This window comes from Macadamia integrifolia, chromosome 12 (genome assembly GCF_013358625.1).
Source record: "Macadamia integrifolia cultivar HAES 741 chromosome 12, SCU_Mint_v3, whole genome shotgun sequence".
NCBI classification, from domain to species: Eukaryota; Viridiplantae; Streptophyta; class Magnoliopsida; order Proteales; family Proteaceae; genus Macadamia; species Macadamia integrifolia.
This window is the reverse complement of record NC_056568.1, coordinates 18,037,410-18,058,831: the sequence shown is the minus strand read 5'-3', so window position 1 is coordinate 18,058,831 and position 21,422 is coordinate 18,037,410. Positions and strand designations below refer to the sequence as shown.

Here is a 21,422-nt window from a genome sequence, read left to right as displayed (position 1 = left end):
TTTTTTTTTTTTTTTTAATGTAAAAGAAGAAGAATTAGGTTTATCTGAAGAGCCAAGGTGGAGATTGTTTTCATCAGTTTTAAGGTTTAATTAGTTTTGGATTTATTAAACTGCAAGGGGAGGGAGGTGAAAATTTGCCACAAAGGGAAATTAAGAAAAGAAATATTTTGTTGAGTTAGAGTAATTATAGGTCAAGTACGAATAATTGATATAATTTTCCAAAAAGGAAAGGGTGGGGGGAGGGATCTTAAGTCAGACGAGGCCCAACCCATAAGTCCTAAGCTATCAGAACTCATGGGTTCTGATACGCATAAAACGGTATCATAGATTAGACATAAGAGTGTTAGCGTAAAGTGCCCTATTGGGGTTTAATGGGGTGAGTTTTTTAAAACACAAACCCAATCCTAAGCTACCTTGACTCAGCCGAAGCCCAACCCAGCCCTAGATTGGGCTGGGGTATTTTAGCCCAGGGTCAATTCTATTAGGTTCAGTCCAACCCAGCCCAACCTTGATTGACCTTGGCACTATGATGAACTATAAAAAGAATGGTCTAGTATGCTGAACTAAGAAAAAAGAAAAAGAAAAAGTAATTAACTTAGTGTCATAAATCATAACTAGGGTGGGTGGAGTGGAGGTGGACAGTGGTGTGTAACGGTGAATTAAAAATATTTATGGATTAAAAAAATATTGGTGTAATGGTGTTAGTGGTTTAAATTATAATAAAGTTGGTGTAACTTTGGTGATATATATATTTATAAATACACTGAGATTAAAAATAAATATATCGTATATAGGGTTGGGCTAGGCAGGGCTGGGCTACGGCTGTGCTAGGGCTTCAAAATCTTGGTTGAATGGTTCAGTGTATGCCTTGTTCGGGCTCATGGCAGGCTCAGGTGAGTTTTGGGCTAATTGATTCAATTTTTTGGCACCCCTAGTGCCTTAGCATGTCAGATAACATTTTCCCTTCAAAGTAATATCTTATGAAACAATAGAATGCCTCACCTATGGCCATCAATATTGTCAAATAATCATAAAAATCATATTTTCGAATTCGTTAATAGAGATGGGACTAGAGTTTCATTCTAAGATCAAATCACCAATGGCAAGAGATTCCTCCCCAATCAATGGCTAAAGGAAACTTTTGCCTAGATTAGGAAAAGAATGTGCCATTGGTATTCAATCCAAAACTCCAAAGACTTCGTTATGATTACCCACCTCATTAGGGGTGTTAATCAGTTCGGTTGGATTGGTTTGGGCTGGGCCTAGATTAGGAAAAGAATGTGCCTTTCCCACTTTAGGACCTTGCACTATGATCACTTAAAAAACCAGCTTCATACGCTAGGTATGGTTCCATTTATAAATGGTTGATTGAGTCTAAACTAGTCTTAGATAGGCTTTAAACGGGCTAATGACACATTTATCTCTATATGTTCTTTAACGTGTGGGCCTTAAAAAACAAATTTAAGTGGGCTATAAACAAGCTTTGATCATGTTGGGTTGAGGCAGACTATTAATTAATCGATACTTGTCGAGCGTTTGTTGGGTAGTACCCTTGCACGGGGGATAACTGATAATAAACGTGTTGAGCTCCAATTTGACACATTTATTAATCAGACTAGGCTAGACTGGGCCTAAAAATTGACACTCCTACCCCTCATAGTATGGCCAGGTGAGTCGATCACCGTCCACTAGATAACCCACTCAATTACGTGGCTGCACCATAATAGATTGCATGGTTTTAGGAATCAATATTGGATTAATCATATCGGTTGATTCATATCCATCTCATCGTCATTGATATCGATAAAAATCAACCGATATAATACAGATGTAAAATTTTTATGAGAAAAATGTCATTTTGATATGAATTGGCTTGATACGGTCAACACATATCGGTATCGGTATATCTATGCGTGGCTCCCACCCAATTTCACAGAATCCCTGGAGAAAAAAATTCTCAATGGTTCAGATTGAAGTCTACGGTTTTCATCTGAAGAAAAATTCTTAATCAATGGTTCAGATCGAAGTCTACGATTTCCATCATTTCCTTATATGATAGGAACCACACTAAACAGGGCAGTAGGTTATACTTCAATTGGTGGAGCAACTGCCAAGCAGAGAGGAAGGAAGGAAGGAAGAAGGAAGAAAAGGAGATAGATCCATGGCGTCTGCGGCAGGTTCGACTGCGGCTGTCCCCTTCTGGAGAGCGGCAGGCATGACTTACATCAGCTACTCCAACATCTGCGCATCCCTCGTTCGGAGTTGCCTCAAAGAGCCACACAAGAGCGAGGCCATAAACCGTGAGAAAGTTCATTTCGCCGTCTCCAAGTGGGCCGATGGCAAGGCTGAGAAACCCAGTATGTTCTTCCGATCCCCTCTAAGTTATTTCTTTTATTTTGTTATCTGTTACATTCGTGAGTGATCGTTGTGGTAATCTTTTGACTAACACATATGTGGATGTCGTGTTTTGTCGTTTCCGATTCCTGCGATTCTTTTTAATTCTGTTGAATCTGAAGTTGCCCTAAATTGTTCTTCGTCTGCATTTATTGAATTTTGATACTGGTAATTTGCTTTAGAATTTTATTCCATAATAAAGACATTTGTTGTAGTGATCTTTGATTGAACGATCCAAAACAGTATGGATGGATATTCCTTTATTTCCTTTCTGAAACCCAAAACCATGGCATTTCTGCCAGAGCAAATGTAGTTATTCTGGGAATCTTGAGGGGAAAACAGCGCCCGACAGTGTTTTAAAGGGACTGCTGAGATATTCTGTGAACGCAAATCCAGTTTTGGGAACTTCTGCTTTGAGTGAAACCCATATTCTTCGAGTGCTCCCTAATTTGACCTTGTGTTTTAGTAACAGCCACGCAGAGTCTATTTACAATTTATAGGGAAAGGTTCTTGCTACCCATTCTACATCAATACATATGGAAAGTCAGAAATGTTCTTATGCCCGGTGTGGTTACGAGGAACATGAGATGAAATAAAATTTTAATTGGTAAACTGAAGTGAAGGGAAATTGGGATAAAAGAGATTTCAATTTCATCGGGAACAGCCATTTTGAGATGTAGAATGATTTTCACTGTGAAAATTAATGTTTTGGTTGTACTTCAGTAGAGAATGAAAATGGTAGTTTTAGGTAAAATTTTACTTAATGGCGAGGGGGGATATTGGCGATATTGGCCCATACAAAAGTTGCGTCACACCCAAATATGTTGAAAAATAATCCTCAATGTAAATTCTTCTGATTTTACTTCAATTTGTCTGTTTTCACTTACTCACTTCTAACCCAACGAGCCTTTAGTCTATGGACATAGATCTGATTTTGATTGAATGAGAGAGTGCAGGCATAATTCCAGCAGCATACCTTTTCTCAGAAACTATGGTTAGGGCTTCTTTCATGCTACTGTTACCATTACCTGCTGTCTAGATTTTTATCTATTTTGGCTGCCTATGGACCTTTTTGTAGATCATTAGTTCTTGATTTGACGTTCGTATCCTTGATGTTGGGTGGTCTTATAACCTCTTACCTTTTGTGGATAATAGGCTCAAAGTAAGCAAATCCCTGCCTTATTAAGTCATGGATATTTTTGCTAATATGTTAGAGTTTAAGGATGATTTAAGTGTTTGTTTGCTTCAGCACAATTTTTTTTTTGACAGGAATGATCTTAAAAGCAAAAGAAATTTGCATATGACTGAAATGAGCACATATTGTTACAGAAATGTGATAAAAACTCTGGAAAACAACTTGCAATTGAATTTAGCAGAAGGAACTTTGTGCTACCTGCTTAGGAAGGGTTTCTGCACTGCTCACTCACATTTTTCCTTGTTGACAATTGGTGTGGCTATTCCAACTATTGGATAGGGAAGATATGGTCTAGATTAGCCACATCAAACGTTAGAGCCAAATTTAATCAAATTCCCTCTTGTGTATTGGCATGCATCCCTTGTATATTAATACACACTACGGGTACTCTAACCACTATTGTGCACTCTCCTTCAGATTTTCCATGCTCAATTTTGCCAGTTGGCAAATTTTGTTTGAACTTAAATTTGATATGTGAGCAAGGGCCTGGGGAGTCTACCTATCCAAAAAATTTGAACCCCAATTGAGCTGTCACATGCCAGATACTTGGGCATAGGATGACGTTCCTTGATGGGCCATGCAGGAAACCAGACTCATTTAATTTATTGTATGTTTTCCGGAAAAAGTGATTTTGTATAGGTCGGTGAACAATCCCCACCCATGGAGGACACTGCTGCCTGCCATCACAGGACTTCTCCCCCCCTCCCCCCTCCCCCAACCAACCATATCCTACTGTACAGGGTGTCTGGTGTTGGGTCACTTGATGGGATGTTGGATAGGACAGTCAGGCTATTAGACTGATGGTGACTGTCATACTAGCAGATCTTTAAATTTTAATATTCCAAAATGGTTTTGTAGGAAATAATATTCCAATTGAAACAAATGTAGCTTAACGATAGAGAATGGTTCTTCAACAGAAAAAGGAAAAATCTTCAAAGTGAGGCAATTAGGGTTTTTGAGATGGGAAAATGCATGTGTATGATAAAACAAAGCTTCTTGTCAGGCAGAGGATTATCGTAGGCTGATGCAATATGTTGTGCTTTTGTTACAGCAAAGTCTTGACTTTTTGTTACAATGGTTGGATACTTTAAGGTTCTGCTGGATTGGATAAATTGCTGGATATCTCTCCTGGAGGATTTGGAGCAATAATAGGATAACCTACACTATTCTATAAAGAAAAAAAGAAGGAAGAAGTGACACCCGAGAGATTAAATAGGGCATTCTTAGCTTGAGTGAAGGATTACCAATACAATTTTTATTTTCTTTCTGTATTCTTCCATTTTTTTATTTTTTTTGGGGGTGGGGGGTTTGGGGGAGGATTCATTTGATTATCCAATATGTATTTGTCCAATTGGTATCCCATGCATTGTGCAAAAGGAGTAGTCATTACTTTTTGTTGGTTGCTGAATTCACTGCAGTGAAGGTTTCAGCAATTTTTTTTATTTATTTTCAGAGCTCTGTTTTGAAGGACTCTTGTGAGGGTTTCAAAGTGTACTAAATTAGGAACTCTACCCTAAAGTAATATCAGGTTTGGCTGTTCAGGGAGAGTTCCATCAAATTGTGGGGCTGGTTCTACCCTAATTTTTATTTATTTATTCTCAATTGTGTTCCTAACCTATCCCATGCTTCTGAAGTTCCTGCTTAGCCCTTTTCATTTAAACCTTTTCTATCCCCAAATTCTGTTCACCTCTTTAAAAGGTTCCTAAATTGTTCTGGGTACTTTTGAAACTGCCATTCATCATTCCATTTGAGTTACTTATCAAACTTTTGGGCCCATAGTGGTCCAAATTTTGGGTTCCATAACCCAATGTTGCATTACTTGGTTAGGGTTGAGGAACTAGGATCGGTCTTGCTTGGAACTTTGAGATAAAAGATAATATGTTTCTTTCCATTTCTCGTGAGCCACTTATTTCTCCAAAACAAGAGGTCAATGTGATTTGAATCATTTTTTCCAATATGTCGATGGCTTTACAACGTTGAGATACCTGCTCTGGTGTGCACCTCCCTATTCATATCCCATATTTTAACCTCATTATATGATTTTATTCTCTACTTATTAAAGGTATCATCCCTTAAGAAGGCTCCATGCATGTAAGCCTATGCAGACTGAGACTCATTCAGAATGCACCATTTCTTTTTTTGGACAGGAGGGTATGGTGCCCAGTTGCACTAAAACTAATCTTTTGAAATACTGGACACCCAAAATATTGATCAGCAAATTTTATTCCAGCTATAAAACTATGATGCAGCAGCTATCTAATGGATGGATAAGTACTCTAAGCTTTGAAAGCCTGAGCCTAGGAAGAATTCTTACCCGAAGTTCTAAGGTTGTGGGTTCTATTCTAGGCTTATATAAGGGTCTGTATGTTTAGTTTGGCCAAATAGTAGTGGGCTTGTTATATTGGAGGTTGAGCATTTTACTTTTGTGAGACAATGTTGTAGCGGGTATAATTGTAAAAGCCCAAAACTGGGGGTTTGGTCTGCACAGAGGATTAGTTAGTGTCTATTAGAGTTACTTTTTATTTCTTTCCTTTTAAGCCTAGTTTGGAGTCCTAGTTAGAGTTGAGTTTTTTGGTTTTGCGGGTGTATAAATATACATATAAGTGTTGTCAAAAAGCCGGTCTTTAGATTTGTGAATTGACGATCAATTTGGATAACTCCATTGTGAGTTTTGTTGGGCTTGTGGATGCCATTGATTGGTTCAGCTAAGGGTTGATTGGTGAATCTCTCTCTCTCTCTCTCCCATATTGTTGCTCTTCCCTTCATCATCAGCTCTGTGTTTGATGCTTCGATCTTCCCATTTGCAGTTCAGTGTTGTTCCTTTCTTCATAATCTGCGATGCACTGTTTCGGGTGTTAAATCTCATCATCTTCTTCTGATCAATTATTTTAGGAGTTAGTTCATATTGCTCTGAAATTATATCTTATCTTCTAGAATCATTCTCTCATAAATCTGAATATTTCCTTTGACTGTATCGCTCTATATTTTCATATTCTCTATTTCTGCCCTTTTCTTCTGTTAGTTTGCTCACTAGGGCGCACCTCCTGTTCTTCAAGAGAAATTGGTAATTTTGATTTTATTTGATTGGTCTGTGATGGAGAAACTTTAGGGAAGAAAGGAAAAATCAGAGTAGGAAGGGGAAGGAGGGGAATCACACGCTTCACTGGTGCACAAACTCAACATCTTCATTCAATAATAAATCACTCTCTAAATCTTCAATTGATTACAACCAATATATAGGAAAATAGGAACATGAAATTAGAATCTTAACTGAAATGGAAACTAGCCTAAACTAGGAAACAACTATAAAAGGAAACCAAAGCAAGGAAATAAATCTTACTCCTATGTTCAAGTCTGGAAAATAAAAGCATGAAATAAAATACTAAGTAAACTACTAATTTTATTTCCAACCCTTGTTGGACCAAAACCCTGGGCTGGACCGGTTCTTCTTGGCTCTTGGCTTCCAAAGCCGGTCATGCTGGTCCAACCAAGTAAGGGCAGCCATATCTGCATCAACTCTCCTCTTTTGAAAAGAACTCGACTTCGTTGAGTTAGGGAAGATGACCGAGGAGATAGTCTGAAGGAATACGCTGAATGAGGAACGATCCCACCATCTTCTTGAGCTTAATTTCAGGGAGATCTTTAGCAGGATGAAACTTCATAGTCTTGTTGGCATGCTTGAAGGCATAGGTATTGGCATAGCCACAATGCTGTACTTTCTTATCAAACAACCAAGGTCGACCAAGAAGGATATAGCACACCTTCAGAGGGAGGACATCACATTGGACTGTATCCTTAAATCCACCAATAGAATATGTGACCAAGCACTTATCTGTGATTTTGAGATTAGTGTTGTTCGCCCAAGCAACCTTGTAAGGATTAGGATGTGGTTCTGTATTCAATCCCAACTTATGAACAGCGTCTTCAGAGACAACATTAATGCAACTGCTTCCATCAATGACCAAGGTTAGCAACTGATCATTGCACTTCACACGAGTCTGAAAAATACTACTGCGACGCCAATCTTCATTGTCAGTGGCCTTCTGAGTGGTCAACACATGACGAATGACATAAAAAGGATGGTCTTCGTCACTGAGAGTGTCATTGACTTCACCTGTTGCACGCGCTTCTCTTAAATCAACTGTGTCAGAACCAAATTGCTCTTCGGGAATATATGGTATAGGAGAATCCTTATCAATAAAAGCAACCAAATGGTTGGGACATTGAGCACTGATATGTCAAAATCCATGGCATGAGTAGCATCGAACTGTAAATTTTGAAGAATCAGAAGGTTTATCTGAACCACACCGAGGGGGTGAGTATGGGCGAGTAAGCCGTGAAGATGACATTTCAGAAACATGTCGAGGTGGAGAATACAGCCGACTAGGTCGTGAAGAGGCCATAGATGTAGCACTAGCCTGTGGTTTGCTAGATGACCTCTCTTGGGTAGGAGACTGTTGCCAAACGAAACTAGTACTTCGAGAAAAAGTACCTGCAAAATTTCTCTGGTTGTATGGGTGTTTCAGACTTTCCTCAATCTGATATGTTACTTGTACGGCGTATTCTATGGTAGGTAGTCGACTAGATGCAAGGGCAGCACTAAGTTGAGGGTGCAAACCATTGCGAAATTGGGCCACTAATACTTCATCCCACTCAAAGTCAAAACGAGTGGCCAAATAATAAAATCTAGCAACATACTCTTCAACGGTCAAATTCTCTTGTTTCAACTATGCAAACCTGAGATGCATGCGTTGCTTGTAATCAGAAGGCAAGAATCGCCGATTCATGATTTCATACATTTCAGCCCAAGTGACCAAACCAATGCCTCGGGTTTGGTTCTGTTGTTGTTGCTTGATCCACCAGACTCGGGCCGTGCCTTTCAGTTTGGCCTCTGCAAATAGGAACTTTCGAGCCTCAGTCAACCCGTACCATCTGAATAATGTATCTAAACTGTGAATCCAGTCAAGGTACAATTCTGGATTATTGTCTCCATAAAAATCAAGGACATCGAAATTTGCTGCTCTTTCTGCTCCATCATCATGTCTACCAGTGCCATATGGTGGTGGAGGTGGTGGTGGTGGTGTTACTGACGGATCCTGTGGAGTGGTGTTGGAAGAATCCCCAGATTGAATGGGACTCTTTCCTTTATCCGCTGCCACCCAATAATCAATAGAAACTTGCATGGATCCCATGGAAACTTGCATAGATTCCACCATTGTTTTTAGGGACGTGACCATGTTAGTGAGAGCATCAAATTTTGTATCCGTTTCTCCTTTATAAGAATTCAGCTGTTGAACAACTTCACTATTGGCTACTATGGTGATGATTAACAAAATAGCACTCAAGAATATATGGTAGAATAGTACATAACTTTTTTTTTTTTTTTTGGGGAAGGGCAAAATTGCAATTACTTGAGATTCAATTTAACCACAAAGGATATCAAGTGTGGGCAGGGATCTAAATGTAAATATGAAAAAAATGAGGGATAGAAGGAATTAATAGATAAAAGAGGGGTAATGTGGAATAAAAAAGGAAGTGGAAAGGAGAAATGAAACAAATGGGGTTGGGGTTTTGGATTACCGACAAAAAGGAAGCATCTCTCCTTGGAGAAGTTGGAGACTGGATTGGAGAATTGGAGTGGGCTTCTTCCGCTAGCGATTGGAGCAATTAGCAGCAGGATTTGAGGCGAGACACTTCAAGGGTCCGACGGAAACCAGGTATGCGTCTCTCTCTGTCTACTTCTTCTTCTTCGTCCTTTCTTCTCTGCGCCTCTTCTTCTTTTCTTCTTCTGTATTCTTTCTTCTGTTCTTCTTCGTCGACACTCACTTCTTGCTGCTCTTTTTCTTCTTCTTTTTTTGGGCTGTTGGACAAAGGAAGAGGAGACTGGTATTTTTTTTTTTGCTGCTGTCGAAAGGAACAGAGGGTAAAAGAGGAGGCAGTAGGGCAGGGAGGTTTTGGGATTTTTTTTTTTAAAGTTTCTGTTGGAACCCTAGAAAAAAGGGGATCGACCAAAGAAATTGGGAGAAAGAGAGGGGCAGTGAGAAAGGGGCCTCGATTCTTCTCTGGAAAGAATCGGTTTTTTTTTTTTTTTTTTTTTTTTTTGTGTTTTTTGTTTTTTGTTTTGTTCTCAGTATCGATGGAAACCAACACAGAGAATGGGAAGGGAAGAAGAAAGATGGGGAAGGAATATGATCCTTCGGCTCTGATACCAAGTTGATGGAGAAACTTTAGGGAAGAAAAGAAAAATCAGAGTGGGAAGGGGAAGGAGGGGAATCACATGATTCACTGGTGCACAAACTCAACATCTTCATTCAATAATAAATCACTCTCTAAATCTTCAATCGATTACAGCCAATATATAGGAAAATAGGAACATGAAATTAGAATCTTAACTGAAATGGAAACTAGCCTAAACTAGGAAACAACTATAAAAAGGAAACCAAAGCAAGGAAATAAATCCTACTCCTACGTTCAAGTCTGGAAAATAAAAGCATGAAATAAAATACTAAGTAAACTACTAATTGTATTTTCAACCCTTGTTGGACCAAAACTGGTTCTTCTTGGCTCTTGGCTTCCAAAGCCGGTCATGCTAGTCCAACCAAGTAAGGCAGCCGTATCTGCATCAACTCAAGTTGATGGAGAAACTTTAGGGAAGAAAGGAAAAATCAGAGTAGGAAGGGGGAGGGGAATCACACGCTTCACTAGTGCACAAACTCAACATCCTCATTCAAATAATAAATCACTCTCTAAATCTTCAATCGATTATAGCCAATATATAGGAAAATAGGAACATGAAATTAGAATCTTAACTGAAATGGAAACTAACCCCTAAACTAGGAAACAACTATAAAAAGGAAACCAAAGCAAAGAAATAAATCCTACTCCTACGTTCAAGTCTGGAAAATAAAAGCATGAAATAAAATACTAAGTAAACTACTAATTTTATTTCCAACCCTTGTTGGACCAAAACCCTGGGCTGGACCAGTTCTTCTTGGCTCTTGGCTTCCAAAGCCTGTCATACTGGTCCAACCAAGTAAGGGCAGCCGTATCTGCATCAGTCTGTAGTTTGGACCATAGTAGAACTCGACTGGAGTTCCCATCTCTCAGATTGTTGGTTATTGAGTTGTCGATTTTGCTTCGTTCTATGTCTTAATTTTGTTTGCTTCTAATCTAGTTTCTTTTATTCAGTACTTCATATGTTCTCTGGTTCTAGCCCCCCCCTTCCCCCAAAATGCCCAGCAACCTCCTCCACTGTTGCGTGTTTAGGGTTCTTGTAAGCCCTGGCTGTACGAAAAATTAACTCTGCCCTACCGTACCTTGCTAAAAAACAGATTGTAAGTACTTCATGGGCACTTCTAGGAACTCAAATGCTGCTAATTAGCTCCATTCAGACTATTAAACAGCTCATTTTGTAAGTAAGTGCATAGTAAAACATAAAAAGCGATAAAGCCGGAGGCCCATAAATCTAATGGCCCGTGCTGCCTGCATGAAAAGAACTGAACTGGGCTTAGCTTCTATAATGTGCCGAACCTATGACAGCTGTTTCAGTACCTGATGACTAATGACATAGACTTCACACCTAGTACACCCTATGTGGGCCCCAGGGACAAAAAATTCCAGAAGGCTTGCTACAACGATTGCTCTGTTCCAAAGTTTTTGCAGTTTTTTCCTTCCATCACATATACTTCCTTTGAAACTTGTTAATCCTGATAGAGAATAGAATGATGTGCATATAAATATTTTTCCAAGATAAAAGCTGCTTCTCAGTCGCTCAAGTGTGAAATGATCTGTGATCTCTGGGGGGGTAGTATAACTAAAGATTCTTAGTGGTCTACTTAGTGCAGATTCATCACAGCATGTGGTGAGACTGTGGTTGATGTTTAACAGTTAAGTCAACGTTAAGATACTTAGCAGTCTGGTCTCTGTCAAAAATCATCGCAGTGTGGTGATATTATGGTTGATGTTTGACAATTTTGCAAGTAAACTCTTGTGAAGAATAAATATCACATGCAAAGAGAGTGGTCGATCATATTCCTTTTATGTTAGAAAGAGTTTGATTAGATGTCCAGAAAACAATGCATAGATTAGATTGTTAAAAATATCCTATATGCTATTTTTGGGCTATTCATTTAATGGTTGTTAGTTTTGGTGTATGACTGGTCCTGTTGTTTCAGAATCACGTTTTTTCAAATTATCTTGGGTTGTGATGGAGACGCTGGCTTCACACTTTAAGAATCATGTAATGTCAATTTAATCATTTTAATTGTAAATGACAATACCTAGGAAAGATTTCAAATGCAATTTTGTTGGCTCCATTCTGAGTTACTGTAGCCATCCATGAAGTGGTATTTCTGAGCCCCCTCGTGTTTTGTGATCATGTCTAGTATTGTCATCCATGCAAATAATGGGCATTGGAGGCAGTTTAATTGTTTCATTGATGCTGGTGGGTGGCTAATCCCACACACGTTATTATTACTATTATTCATTTGTAGTAAAGTGGTGTAAGGGGAAATTTGATGCGATGCATCTCATTGTATCGAAGTTTGAATCCACTCAATTAGATTGGGCATGTTCGTCCCTCAGACAACTTTGGTGCGTCTTCTTATTCTTGTCACCCTTTTGGATTGCCATGGGGATTTGTGGGAGTGCATTTTAGTCTTTGAATTTACATGGATGGACCTGCTGGGGGATGTCATGACAAATTGTGACTCCTAGGTACATTAGTGGTTGATGGTATATGGTCCTATGGTGCTTGATTCGTAATCTTTAGTATACTAAATCTCTATGAAGTGTGGTTTATCAAATTTAATGATATAGAATCATCTACTTGCGCATTGCATTTGTTACAAGCTCAACAGCATTAAACTGGGAAAAAAAATCTCGCAACAATTTTATGGTGGATGACATCATCTAATTCTTCTCTATTAGTTACTAAGCACATACAATTTATTTCATTTGCATGCTTTCAGTATCATGGTCCTAATGAATTATTTCTGTTTATCAGCCCTTCGCTCAGATACGCCTGGAGAATGAAAGGAGATGGGAGTGGCTTTCGTGTTTTAGAGGCAATGCAAATCTGTCTGTGTCTTCTTGGATTGGTTGATTTATTTTCTTGGGAATTTAAAAACAACACCTATTTGTGATTGGAAGGATAGTGCAATTGCAATTGTAATAAGACAAGTCATGTTAGTCGTCTTACTTTTGAATACATTTTGCTTTTAGTCTCCTAAACCGAAGATTAGAATGAACGGTTTTGCCCATCATAATCTGAAACACAGAGGGTGGATGGAATGCTAAATTGTAATTTTACAGCGTGCGAGTATGCATAACTCATGTGCATGTAACTTGCAAGTCCACCGGTTTCCCCCAGCCCAGATTTTACTGTTATAAAACTATTTTTATCTACAGATAATAAATTTTAAGGGGTTGGGTTCAGTGCTAATTGAATTGCTATTCACTGGGTGATCAGTTTTTTAAACTTTTGATCTCATTCTTTGACTTCTGAGATTTTTATTATTATTAAGGAAAGGGTAGTTGAGTGGATTCTGGAATGCGGTGTCCGACTAACATTGTGGTTTTCATATTGCCTCCATGAGTCTCAAGTCTCTTTCCTTGCTGAGTGGATTTGAATCATTATAGAACCCTTTTGTGTTCTTCTTTTTTCACATGCTTGGAATTATATATTCTTCCTGTTCCTTTACATAGCCTAATCTTCTTGTCATTTTGTGCGGGAAAGGTGCTCAGCCGGGGAACTGGGCTTTTGCATTTTCCCTTTCATTGAGTTTTTTTTATTATTATTTTTTGGGGAATAAAAGTGGTTGAAGGATTAGAAGAAGGCTGAAGGTGGGATTCAATCTCTTACCTTGTCACAACAATCCGAGGTCCTTAGGTCCTTTGGCAAACGAAATTTTCTTATAGTGACTATTATTTTGTAGGGTTTTGATGATCTCATTGGATTGTTCTATCTGAAATTGTCATTAACATGAGATCTTGATCATCTGATTTCCTCCTCTAAACTAAGGAGGGTAACAGAATTTTTTTTTTCAAAAAGTGGGGAGACAAAAAGAGCAAAATTATATTTTGATGTGATTGGAATGTGTCCCCAAAAGAATTAGTGAGGTTAGCATGCCCGTGATATTTGAACTCATAATTCTATATTTATAGAAAAGTATGTGTTTACTCGTACATGTAATGATTCTTCTCAAACATTTCACGAATTAATAATTCCTGGTTATAGTATTTTTCCCAACCTTGCGAAACAACGTGTCTTTTTTCGTTAATCAAGGTGTTAGGGAGAAGTTTATCCGTATTAAAAAAAAAAAAATTTGGTATAGGGGAGAGTAGACTAAACCAGCAATCTATAACCATGGTCTACATTTAATTCGTAGATGCATAGATGAGAAATTGAACCTGAGACTGTGCACCTATCCATACAATCCCTAATTCATCTTAACCATCTAGCCAACCCACCACAGATAAAAGGAGGGGGGGGGGGAAGGACCCCACAGAAGAAAAGATTGGAAACAGGCTCCCTGTGACGGGAGACAGTTAGCAACGGCATTTCCGTAGGTATGTAATGAAAAACAACAGAATCAAAAAAGGGGCAAAGCGACCAGCACTCAGAAATAATTGGTGCTAATCTCCACAAAATGGAAAAAAAATCTTTTTTTGAGGATGTTAATGACCATGAGGTTGTCGCTCTCAATCCAAATGTGATGAAGACCCATCTGTGTGGCTGAAATCAGACCATGAAGAATGGCCAAGGCCTCAGCTGAAGCAGAGGAAGCTATGCCAATACCCTTGGAGAAGCATGAGAGAAAAATTCCTTCATGATTTCTGAATACTCCACCAATGCCGGCAAAGCCAAGATTATCAAGAGAGGATCCATCTACATTAATTTTGATAAAACCAAAAGGAGGTCTCTCTCCCACTTGATCCAAAAGATAGATGAGCTGGAAGGGGGGAGAGTTACGAATAAGTGCTTGTGTCATCTCTGTGGAGGAAAAGATTATCCCCTGCGATGTTTTGGAATAGTTGCGGAAAATATTGTCATTGTGTGCTAACCAAAGATTCCATAGAAGGTTGAAAATAAAGGCTATTTGTTGTCTTTCAGTTGAAGACTTTCCTGAATGGATAATTAATGATTCAAGACTCTTTTGGAAATCATTCCATCCAAGGATAAAAGGAAATCTTGCCAGAATCTAGACTGAAGTTGCAAACAAATAGTGCTGAAAAATATGGGTGATAGAGATTTCCGATTGTTGACAGCGAGAGCAAATTGATGGGAGATTAAATCCCCATCTATTGAGCAGATGAGAAGTAGAAAGTCTAACATGAAGCGGCCTCCAGATGAAGAATTGAACCTTGGGAATTGTAGCACTGTGCCAAACTTTTAACCAAGTAGGATGTACAACAACATGGGCAGGACCAAGAGCCTGGCGATAGGCCGAAGAGACTGTGAATTGTCCAGATGAAGTTATATACTAGACAAGACGATCCTCTGAGACTGAATCCATCAATGGAATTGAGAGAATTTTAAGGGCGATATTAAATCTATATTCCATGCCCTGGAATAACGGACGATGAGTTTAGCTACTGAAGAGGGGGCTCCACTTGAAGAGGAATACAGATACTATGACTCAAATTGGCATATTCTAAGCATCTAGGGTTTTTTTAGTGTAGGATTAGCTGTGAGCTGAATCAGGGAGAATTGGAATTAGTTTGAGAAGATCCTTAAAACCTTAGTTTGATGAAATAAAGAGATAAACATGATTATTTTTAAATTTGTGGAGAAGGAGAAACTAGATGATGAATACGAACACTAGGATAGCCTAGTGGTGGTAGCTTCAACTTGTGAAGCTAGCACTCAGAGGAGGAGTGTGTGTGTGTGTGTGTGTGTTTTATTTATTCTGTACCCGCCCGTGGGTTGCCCATTAGTCGAGGTGTTCATAAGCTAGCCCAAACACCTTGGTTAACAAAAAAAAAAAAAAAAAAAAAAAAAAAAAAAAATCAGTGTGCTTTCGTTTTTCTCTACATAATAATTGAGTACAGGTCTCTCAATTGTGCGGAGAAAGATTCCTCACTTCACTAAGTTATGGACAAATGAACAATAATGCGTTCTAAATTTTATTAATAAACTGCCAAAAGAGTCATTATAAGAATTTCAGAAGCCTCCTCAAAAGCTGGTCGATTCTCATCCAAGCAACTAAATTATGGATTAAGTTTTTCTCCAACGAGTGGGGATCTTCTCTCCACGTGGATATCTTACTTTACAGTGTCCATGGGATGGGATTCGAATCCTCTCCATGGAGCCCATGGACCATAAAGTGATCCCACGACTGGAAGGACCCGGGATACATCTTGAGGTCACCCCAGCTGTGAGATCACATGGGCTCTATGGAGAGAAATCCTATCCCCATGGGATGTCGACTGAGTGATAATTGGATTCACCATTAATTTAAAGTCTCATCCTCTTTGTTCATGGTTCGAAGTATTTTACAAGTCTAACTAGAAAATCAAGTGAGCAAGGTGAAGAAATACTAGTTCGAAAAAACTGAGTCTAATCTGCTTTGCGCTTTCAACAATTAGCCTTCCTCTCTAAGTGACAAGCTAAGGAAGTCACTATGTGCCCTTGGTAATAAGCAAGTATTCTAATGATCATAATCCTTCTTGTGGTTCTATTCACATTCATTTATCAGTCCGTTCCTTTCGTGGCTTTGACAAAACCACTTGCAAAGAGCAGAGCTAAGCTTTCGCCAATAGAGTTATACCAGGCAGTGACAGAAAAAGGTTTTTAGAACTGACTAAGTTATCAATAAGCAACATTCTTTGCAACTGTCTTTTTTTCAGTTAAAGATTTGTCGTCATCTGGTATGAGAGCTGAGGTTGTATAAATATGGTAGTGAGACAATTGTACGTATAAATGGTATTGTATTCAGAGAGACCAACCATAAGAGGTTTGAATGTAATTTTATATTAAATAATAAAAATTTCTATAATATTGACATTCTCTAAATAATAAAGTAAATTATCCATAAAATAATACACACACATTGTCAGTACAATAATGGTGATGGTGACTTATCACTCATCCGAGGTTCAGAAAAGCTTTACGGGACCTTTAACTCTTTTAGGTTGTTTCTTTGTTCTTAAGTTTATATTTCTTTCTTTGGGTGTAACTTTTTTGTTTGTTCTTGTGTTAACAGATTGTGGTCCTGTTGGGCACTTGGACTGTTCATGGTTTTGTCTTGGAAGGGGCTTGCAATTTGGAACCACTAGCAATTCTTGATTGGCGTCATTGCCTACGTTAGCTACACGCATGTGCAGAGTAGTATATGCTTTCTCACTCTCTTTCCTTGTGGATCATGTGGGCTCCTTATATATGAATTGTGAGCTTTTTCTTTTCTTCTTTATTTCCGTGTATCAATTGATTTGGTATGACAGACTTTGTCTATTACAAGCAGGACGATTTGATCAAATTCTTCTCTATAGTTGATGAAATTATGTAATTCGAAGGCCATATTGTTTGGCAAGAAATAAATAAAATTCTTTATTTTGTCCATGAAAAAGAAAAGGGTTGATTATGTAAAATGGAATCTTTTTGTTCGAGGGTAATTCACTAATCATTTATTTTGTTACTTTAATTTTTTATGAATCTCTGAGAATACCCTCTAACTTGCCACCTTCGATGCTAAATACCATCAAAAGTGAGTCACTTACGCTGATGAAGAGAATATCTTTCACTTATGTATTCTTCTGCCGTTTTGACAAAACATGCTAAACAATGAAAAAAGTAGTAGTTAAGACATTAATATCTAGAGAGGTCATTAGAGCATTAAGGCTCGACATCCCTTCACAATTCATGTACGGAAAGGTAAGAAAAATTTCACCGTTAAATATTTTAGTGGAAGAAATAAGGTTACATACTGGTGCAAAAAGATCATGTTGCCTCGTAATGAAGATGCTCTTACTCACCCGCCAATTAACCATACATGCATGTGTGACTGCTTAGCCTTGTACTGATGGGGTCAATGAAGGGCCAAGCAGAGGCATCAACTAGGGTAAGATTGTCATTTGCCCCATATCCGTCTTTGCGCACCCCATGGACAACACGATCAGGTTTCCCTTATAATTTCCCCTCCTTTCATTTATTTCATCATTTCTGCCAAACAAGCAGAACCTCGATCCTCAGTCCCATCCTTGTTTGATGCTCTGCTGCCCTGAGCCAACAATGGTAGCCTCCAAGGAATCCCGAGAAGGAGAGGTTCACGTCCTAATGGTGGCGTTCTCCGCCCAAGGCCACATGAACCCCATGCTTAGGTTTGGCAGCCGCCTAGTGGCCAAGGGCTTACATGTGACCCTCGCCACCACCGACTGCGCACGAGACCGTATCCTCAAGTCCCTCTCTTCCACCACCATAGTCGATGACAAAAAGATACGTCTCGAATTCTTCTCCGATGGACTAAGCGTCGACTTCGACCGCTTATCCCACATGGACCATTTCATGGACAGCATCGGCAAATTCGGTCCCATTAATCTCTCCAAACTCATCAATGACCTCTCCGGTGACGCTCACCGTCCTAAGTTCTCATGCATCATTGGCAACCCCTTCGTACCATGGGTGGCAGACGTCGCTGCCCAACATAACATCCCCTGTGCCCTCCTCTGGATCCAACCCTGCGCTCTCTTCGCCATCTACTATCGCTTCTACAACCAATTGAACTCTTTCCCCACCCAACCCAACTCCGACTCTGTCGTTCACTTGCCGGGTCTCCCTCCACTCCAAACCACAGACTTACCGTCCTTCGTTCTACCCTCAAATACCTTCGGCAGCTTCCCCAAGTTGTTGTCCAACTTGTTCCAAAGCTACATGAACAAGTTCAAATGGGTATTCGGTAACTCATTCTACGAGCTCGAGAAAGACGTGGTGGAATCCATGGCCGAGCTCTGCCCTATCAGACCCGTTGGCCCACTCGTGCCGTCCACTCTTGTAGGACTAGTTGAAGGTGGTGACATCGAAGTTGATATGTGGAAACCGGAAGAACGATGCATCGAATGGTTAGACCGGAAACCTGTTTCGTCAGTTATTTACGTCTCCTTCGGAAGCATCCTAGTGCTATCGGAAAAGCAGATGGGGAACATCGCAATGGGTCTTAAAAACAGTGACCGTCCGTTTCTTTGGGTGGTTAAGCCACAAGACAACACAAAACCGGTTGGATTACCGGCTGGGTTCTTGGAAGAGACTGAAGACAGGGGCCTGGTGGTGCCATGGTGCCCTCAGACGAAGGTTCTGGATCATCCTGCGGTCGCCTGCTTTATGAGTCACTGTGGGTGGAACTCGACGCTTGAGACGGTTGCCGCCGGAGTTCCGATGATTGCTTTTCCACAGTGGACGGACCAGCCGACCAACGCAAAGCTCATAGTGGATGTCTTTAAGATGGGGGTGCGGGTCGAACCAGATCCAGATGGGACGGTTAGTAAGGAAGAAGTGGAGAGATGCATAGATGAAATTACGAAAGGACCCAAGTCGGAGGAATTGAAGAGGAAGGCCGTCCATTGGAAGGAGGCTTCCAAGATGGCCGTGGCTGAACATGGTTCGTCTGATCGGAATATCCAAATCTTTGTTGACGAGATCGTGGGAAAGCATTCCTCATCTCCCTCCATGTCACTCCACTCCATCGATGATGACTAGTGAAGAAGGAAAATTGGATATTTGGATTAAGGGGTTCAGGGCTGTTATTTGGTTTAGATTCCATTTTAAAGGAAAATGGTATCACGGTTACCCATAATAGTACCAAGCTTCCATCAACTTCTAAAGTAATAATATTCCTTTTGAATTTTATGAATTAATGTATATCTCCGAATTTCTGTTGGATTTTTTTATTCTCCGACCCCCATCTCAATGGGGTCAATGAAAACAAAAAGGAAAAAAATCATCAAAAGTTTAAGGTAGTAAAATTTTAATAAATATAGGTCAAGTGTAAGGGAGTAATATTTTTCCAAAAGAAAATTTTGTATGATCAAGTAAAATGTAAGTGCATAAGATTTGAACTCTTTGCAATCATTGGGTATCAAATGATAAATTTATACCAAATTTGACTAGAAATACAGAAAAACCATGGAATGAGATTTGGATTAGTATTTGTCTAATAAATTTGAACAATTGTCTTCCTATATACTTCTATGCACTCTCTTGATAGTTCAATCATACTCTTCTTAATCTTATATTTTTCGAATTTTTTTTGTTAATTGGACAATTATTTTTTAATTGAAACTTGATAAATGAATAAGAGACTTTGGAGTTTATTTCTCTATAAAAATTCAGTCTCGTCCAATCTGCCACGTGACAAAATTCAATGCTTCTTTGTAGATTTATGCTTCATACTTCTTCTATACCATAAAGAAAGTCCTTGTTTTAGGAAAAAATTTCGTTGTTACCTAAGTTGTAGCCAAGTAGCTGCAACCCTCTGGTAACAGCCCAGGCAGCAGCCAAGTTTCATTATTTGTTTTAGGTTTTTCAATGTTCAAAGATGTCTGCGCATGGTTAAAACCATGATATGAACCTTTTTTTTTTCCCTCATCCCATATTTAAGCATCCACGCATTTATTTATGATCACTTGCCATAATGGTTTTCCACTAACATTATAGAGGGTAATTGGTGGTTACCAAAGTGATGAATTAAAAAATTGTAACCTTCCATTAATGTTCCAATCATTATTTTTGTAGGTCAAACCAGTACTTATTAGTACACATAATATGGGAGAGAATAAGAACACATAATATGGGAGAGAGGTGAAACTAGCCATTATCCATTAGTACATATCGTATGGGACTGAATGTGTAAAGCCCATTGACTCAAATGGGGTTCTAAGTGGGCCTTTATTTTTTTTTCCTGCGTCTAACCCAGAACATCACATAAACACGAGGACCAAGTTTGAAATGTGAAAAGAGGATGTTTGGATCAATCCCATTTTAGTTGGCCATGGTTTATTGGTTATAACTAGAAAAAGGATGAGTGTGCATCAGGTTCTCGTCCCAGAATAATTTTCATATGAACTGATTTACACACATAGAATCCACCACGTGATTTTTCCTTATATGGATTCCGTATGTGTGAATCAAGTTCGTACGAAAACTGTTAATAACAACAACAACAACAATCATAACCTTATCCCAACTTGATGGGGTCGGTTATACGGATCTGATAAGGTCTAAGATGCGTGTAAGCATAAAAATAAGCACTCTAAAAAGAGGTAAAAAAAAGAAAAAAAAAGGTAAAATGAGGTAAAAAGAAGAAGTTAAAGCAGTAGTCAAAGTAGCAACCTTAGAACATCCCCTATAGGGGGTCAACTACACGGTTCCTTCTCCTCCACTTACCTCTATCCTCGGTTATACCAGGATCGATCCCTACCAACTGCATATCTTTTCTTACCACTTCATCAATGGTCATTTTAGGTCCGCATCTCCTTCTAGCTCCATGTAATTGAAACTGCTTATACTTCCTTACTGGGGCGTCCATGGGTCTCAGTTGAACATGACCATACCACCTCAATCGGCTCTCGCAGAGCTTGTCCTGGATTGGAGTCACCCCTAACTCTTTTCTAATACAATCATTTCTTACTCTGTCTCTCCGGGTCTTTCCGCACATCTCTCTCAACATCCTCATATCTGCTACACCCAATTTATTCAAATTACTCTTCTTGATTGCCTAACACTCTGCCCCATACATCATCACTGGTCATATTACTATCCTGTAGAATTTTTCCTTGAGTTTAACTGGCATGCGTTTACCATATGGCATTTCTGAGACACTTCTCCACTTTATCCATCCCA

At 39.2% G+C, this 21,422-nt stretch overlaps 2 protein-coding genes across 2 annotated transcripts; both read left to right on the top strand.

Annotated features, from left to right (window-relative positions):
• Positions 1-2,071: 2,071 nt before the first annotated feature.
• LOC122057245 (ATP synthase subunit epsilon, mitochondrial-like) lies at positions 2,072-12,820 on the top strand. The gene is made up of 2 exons (XM_042619290.1): positions 2,072-2,357; positions 12,594-12,820. The coding sequence occupies exons 1-2, from the start codon at positions 2,162-2,164 to the stop codon at positions 12,620-12,622; spliced, it is 225 nt and encodes a 74-aa protein (XP_042475224.1). The 5' UTR covers positions 2,072-2,161; the 3' UTR covers positions 12,623-12,820.
• Positions 12,821-17,718: 4,898 nt separating this feature from the next.
• On the top strand, positions 17,719-19,430 carry LOC122057394 (UDP-glycosyltransferase 84B2-like). The gene has a single exon (XM_042619471.1). It carries the CDS (start codon positions 17,796-17,798, stop codon positions 19,278-19,280), a length of 1,485 nt encoding a protein of 494 aa, XP_042475405.1. The 5' UTR covers positions 17,719-17,795; the 3' UTR covers positions 19,281-19,430.
• Positions 19,431-21,422: the final 1,992 nt, after the last annotated feature.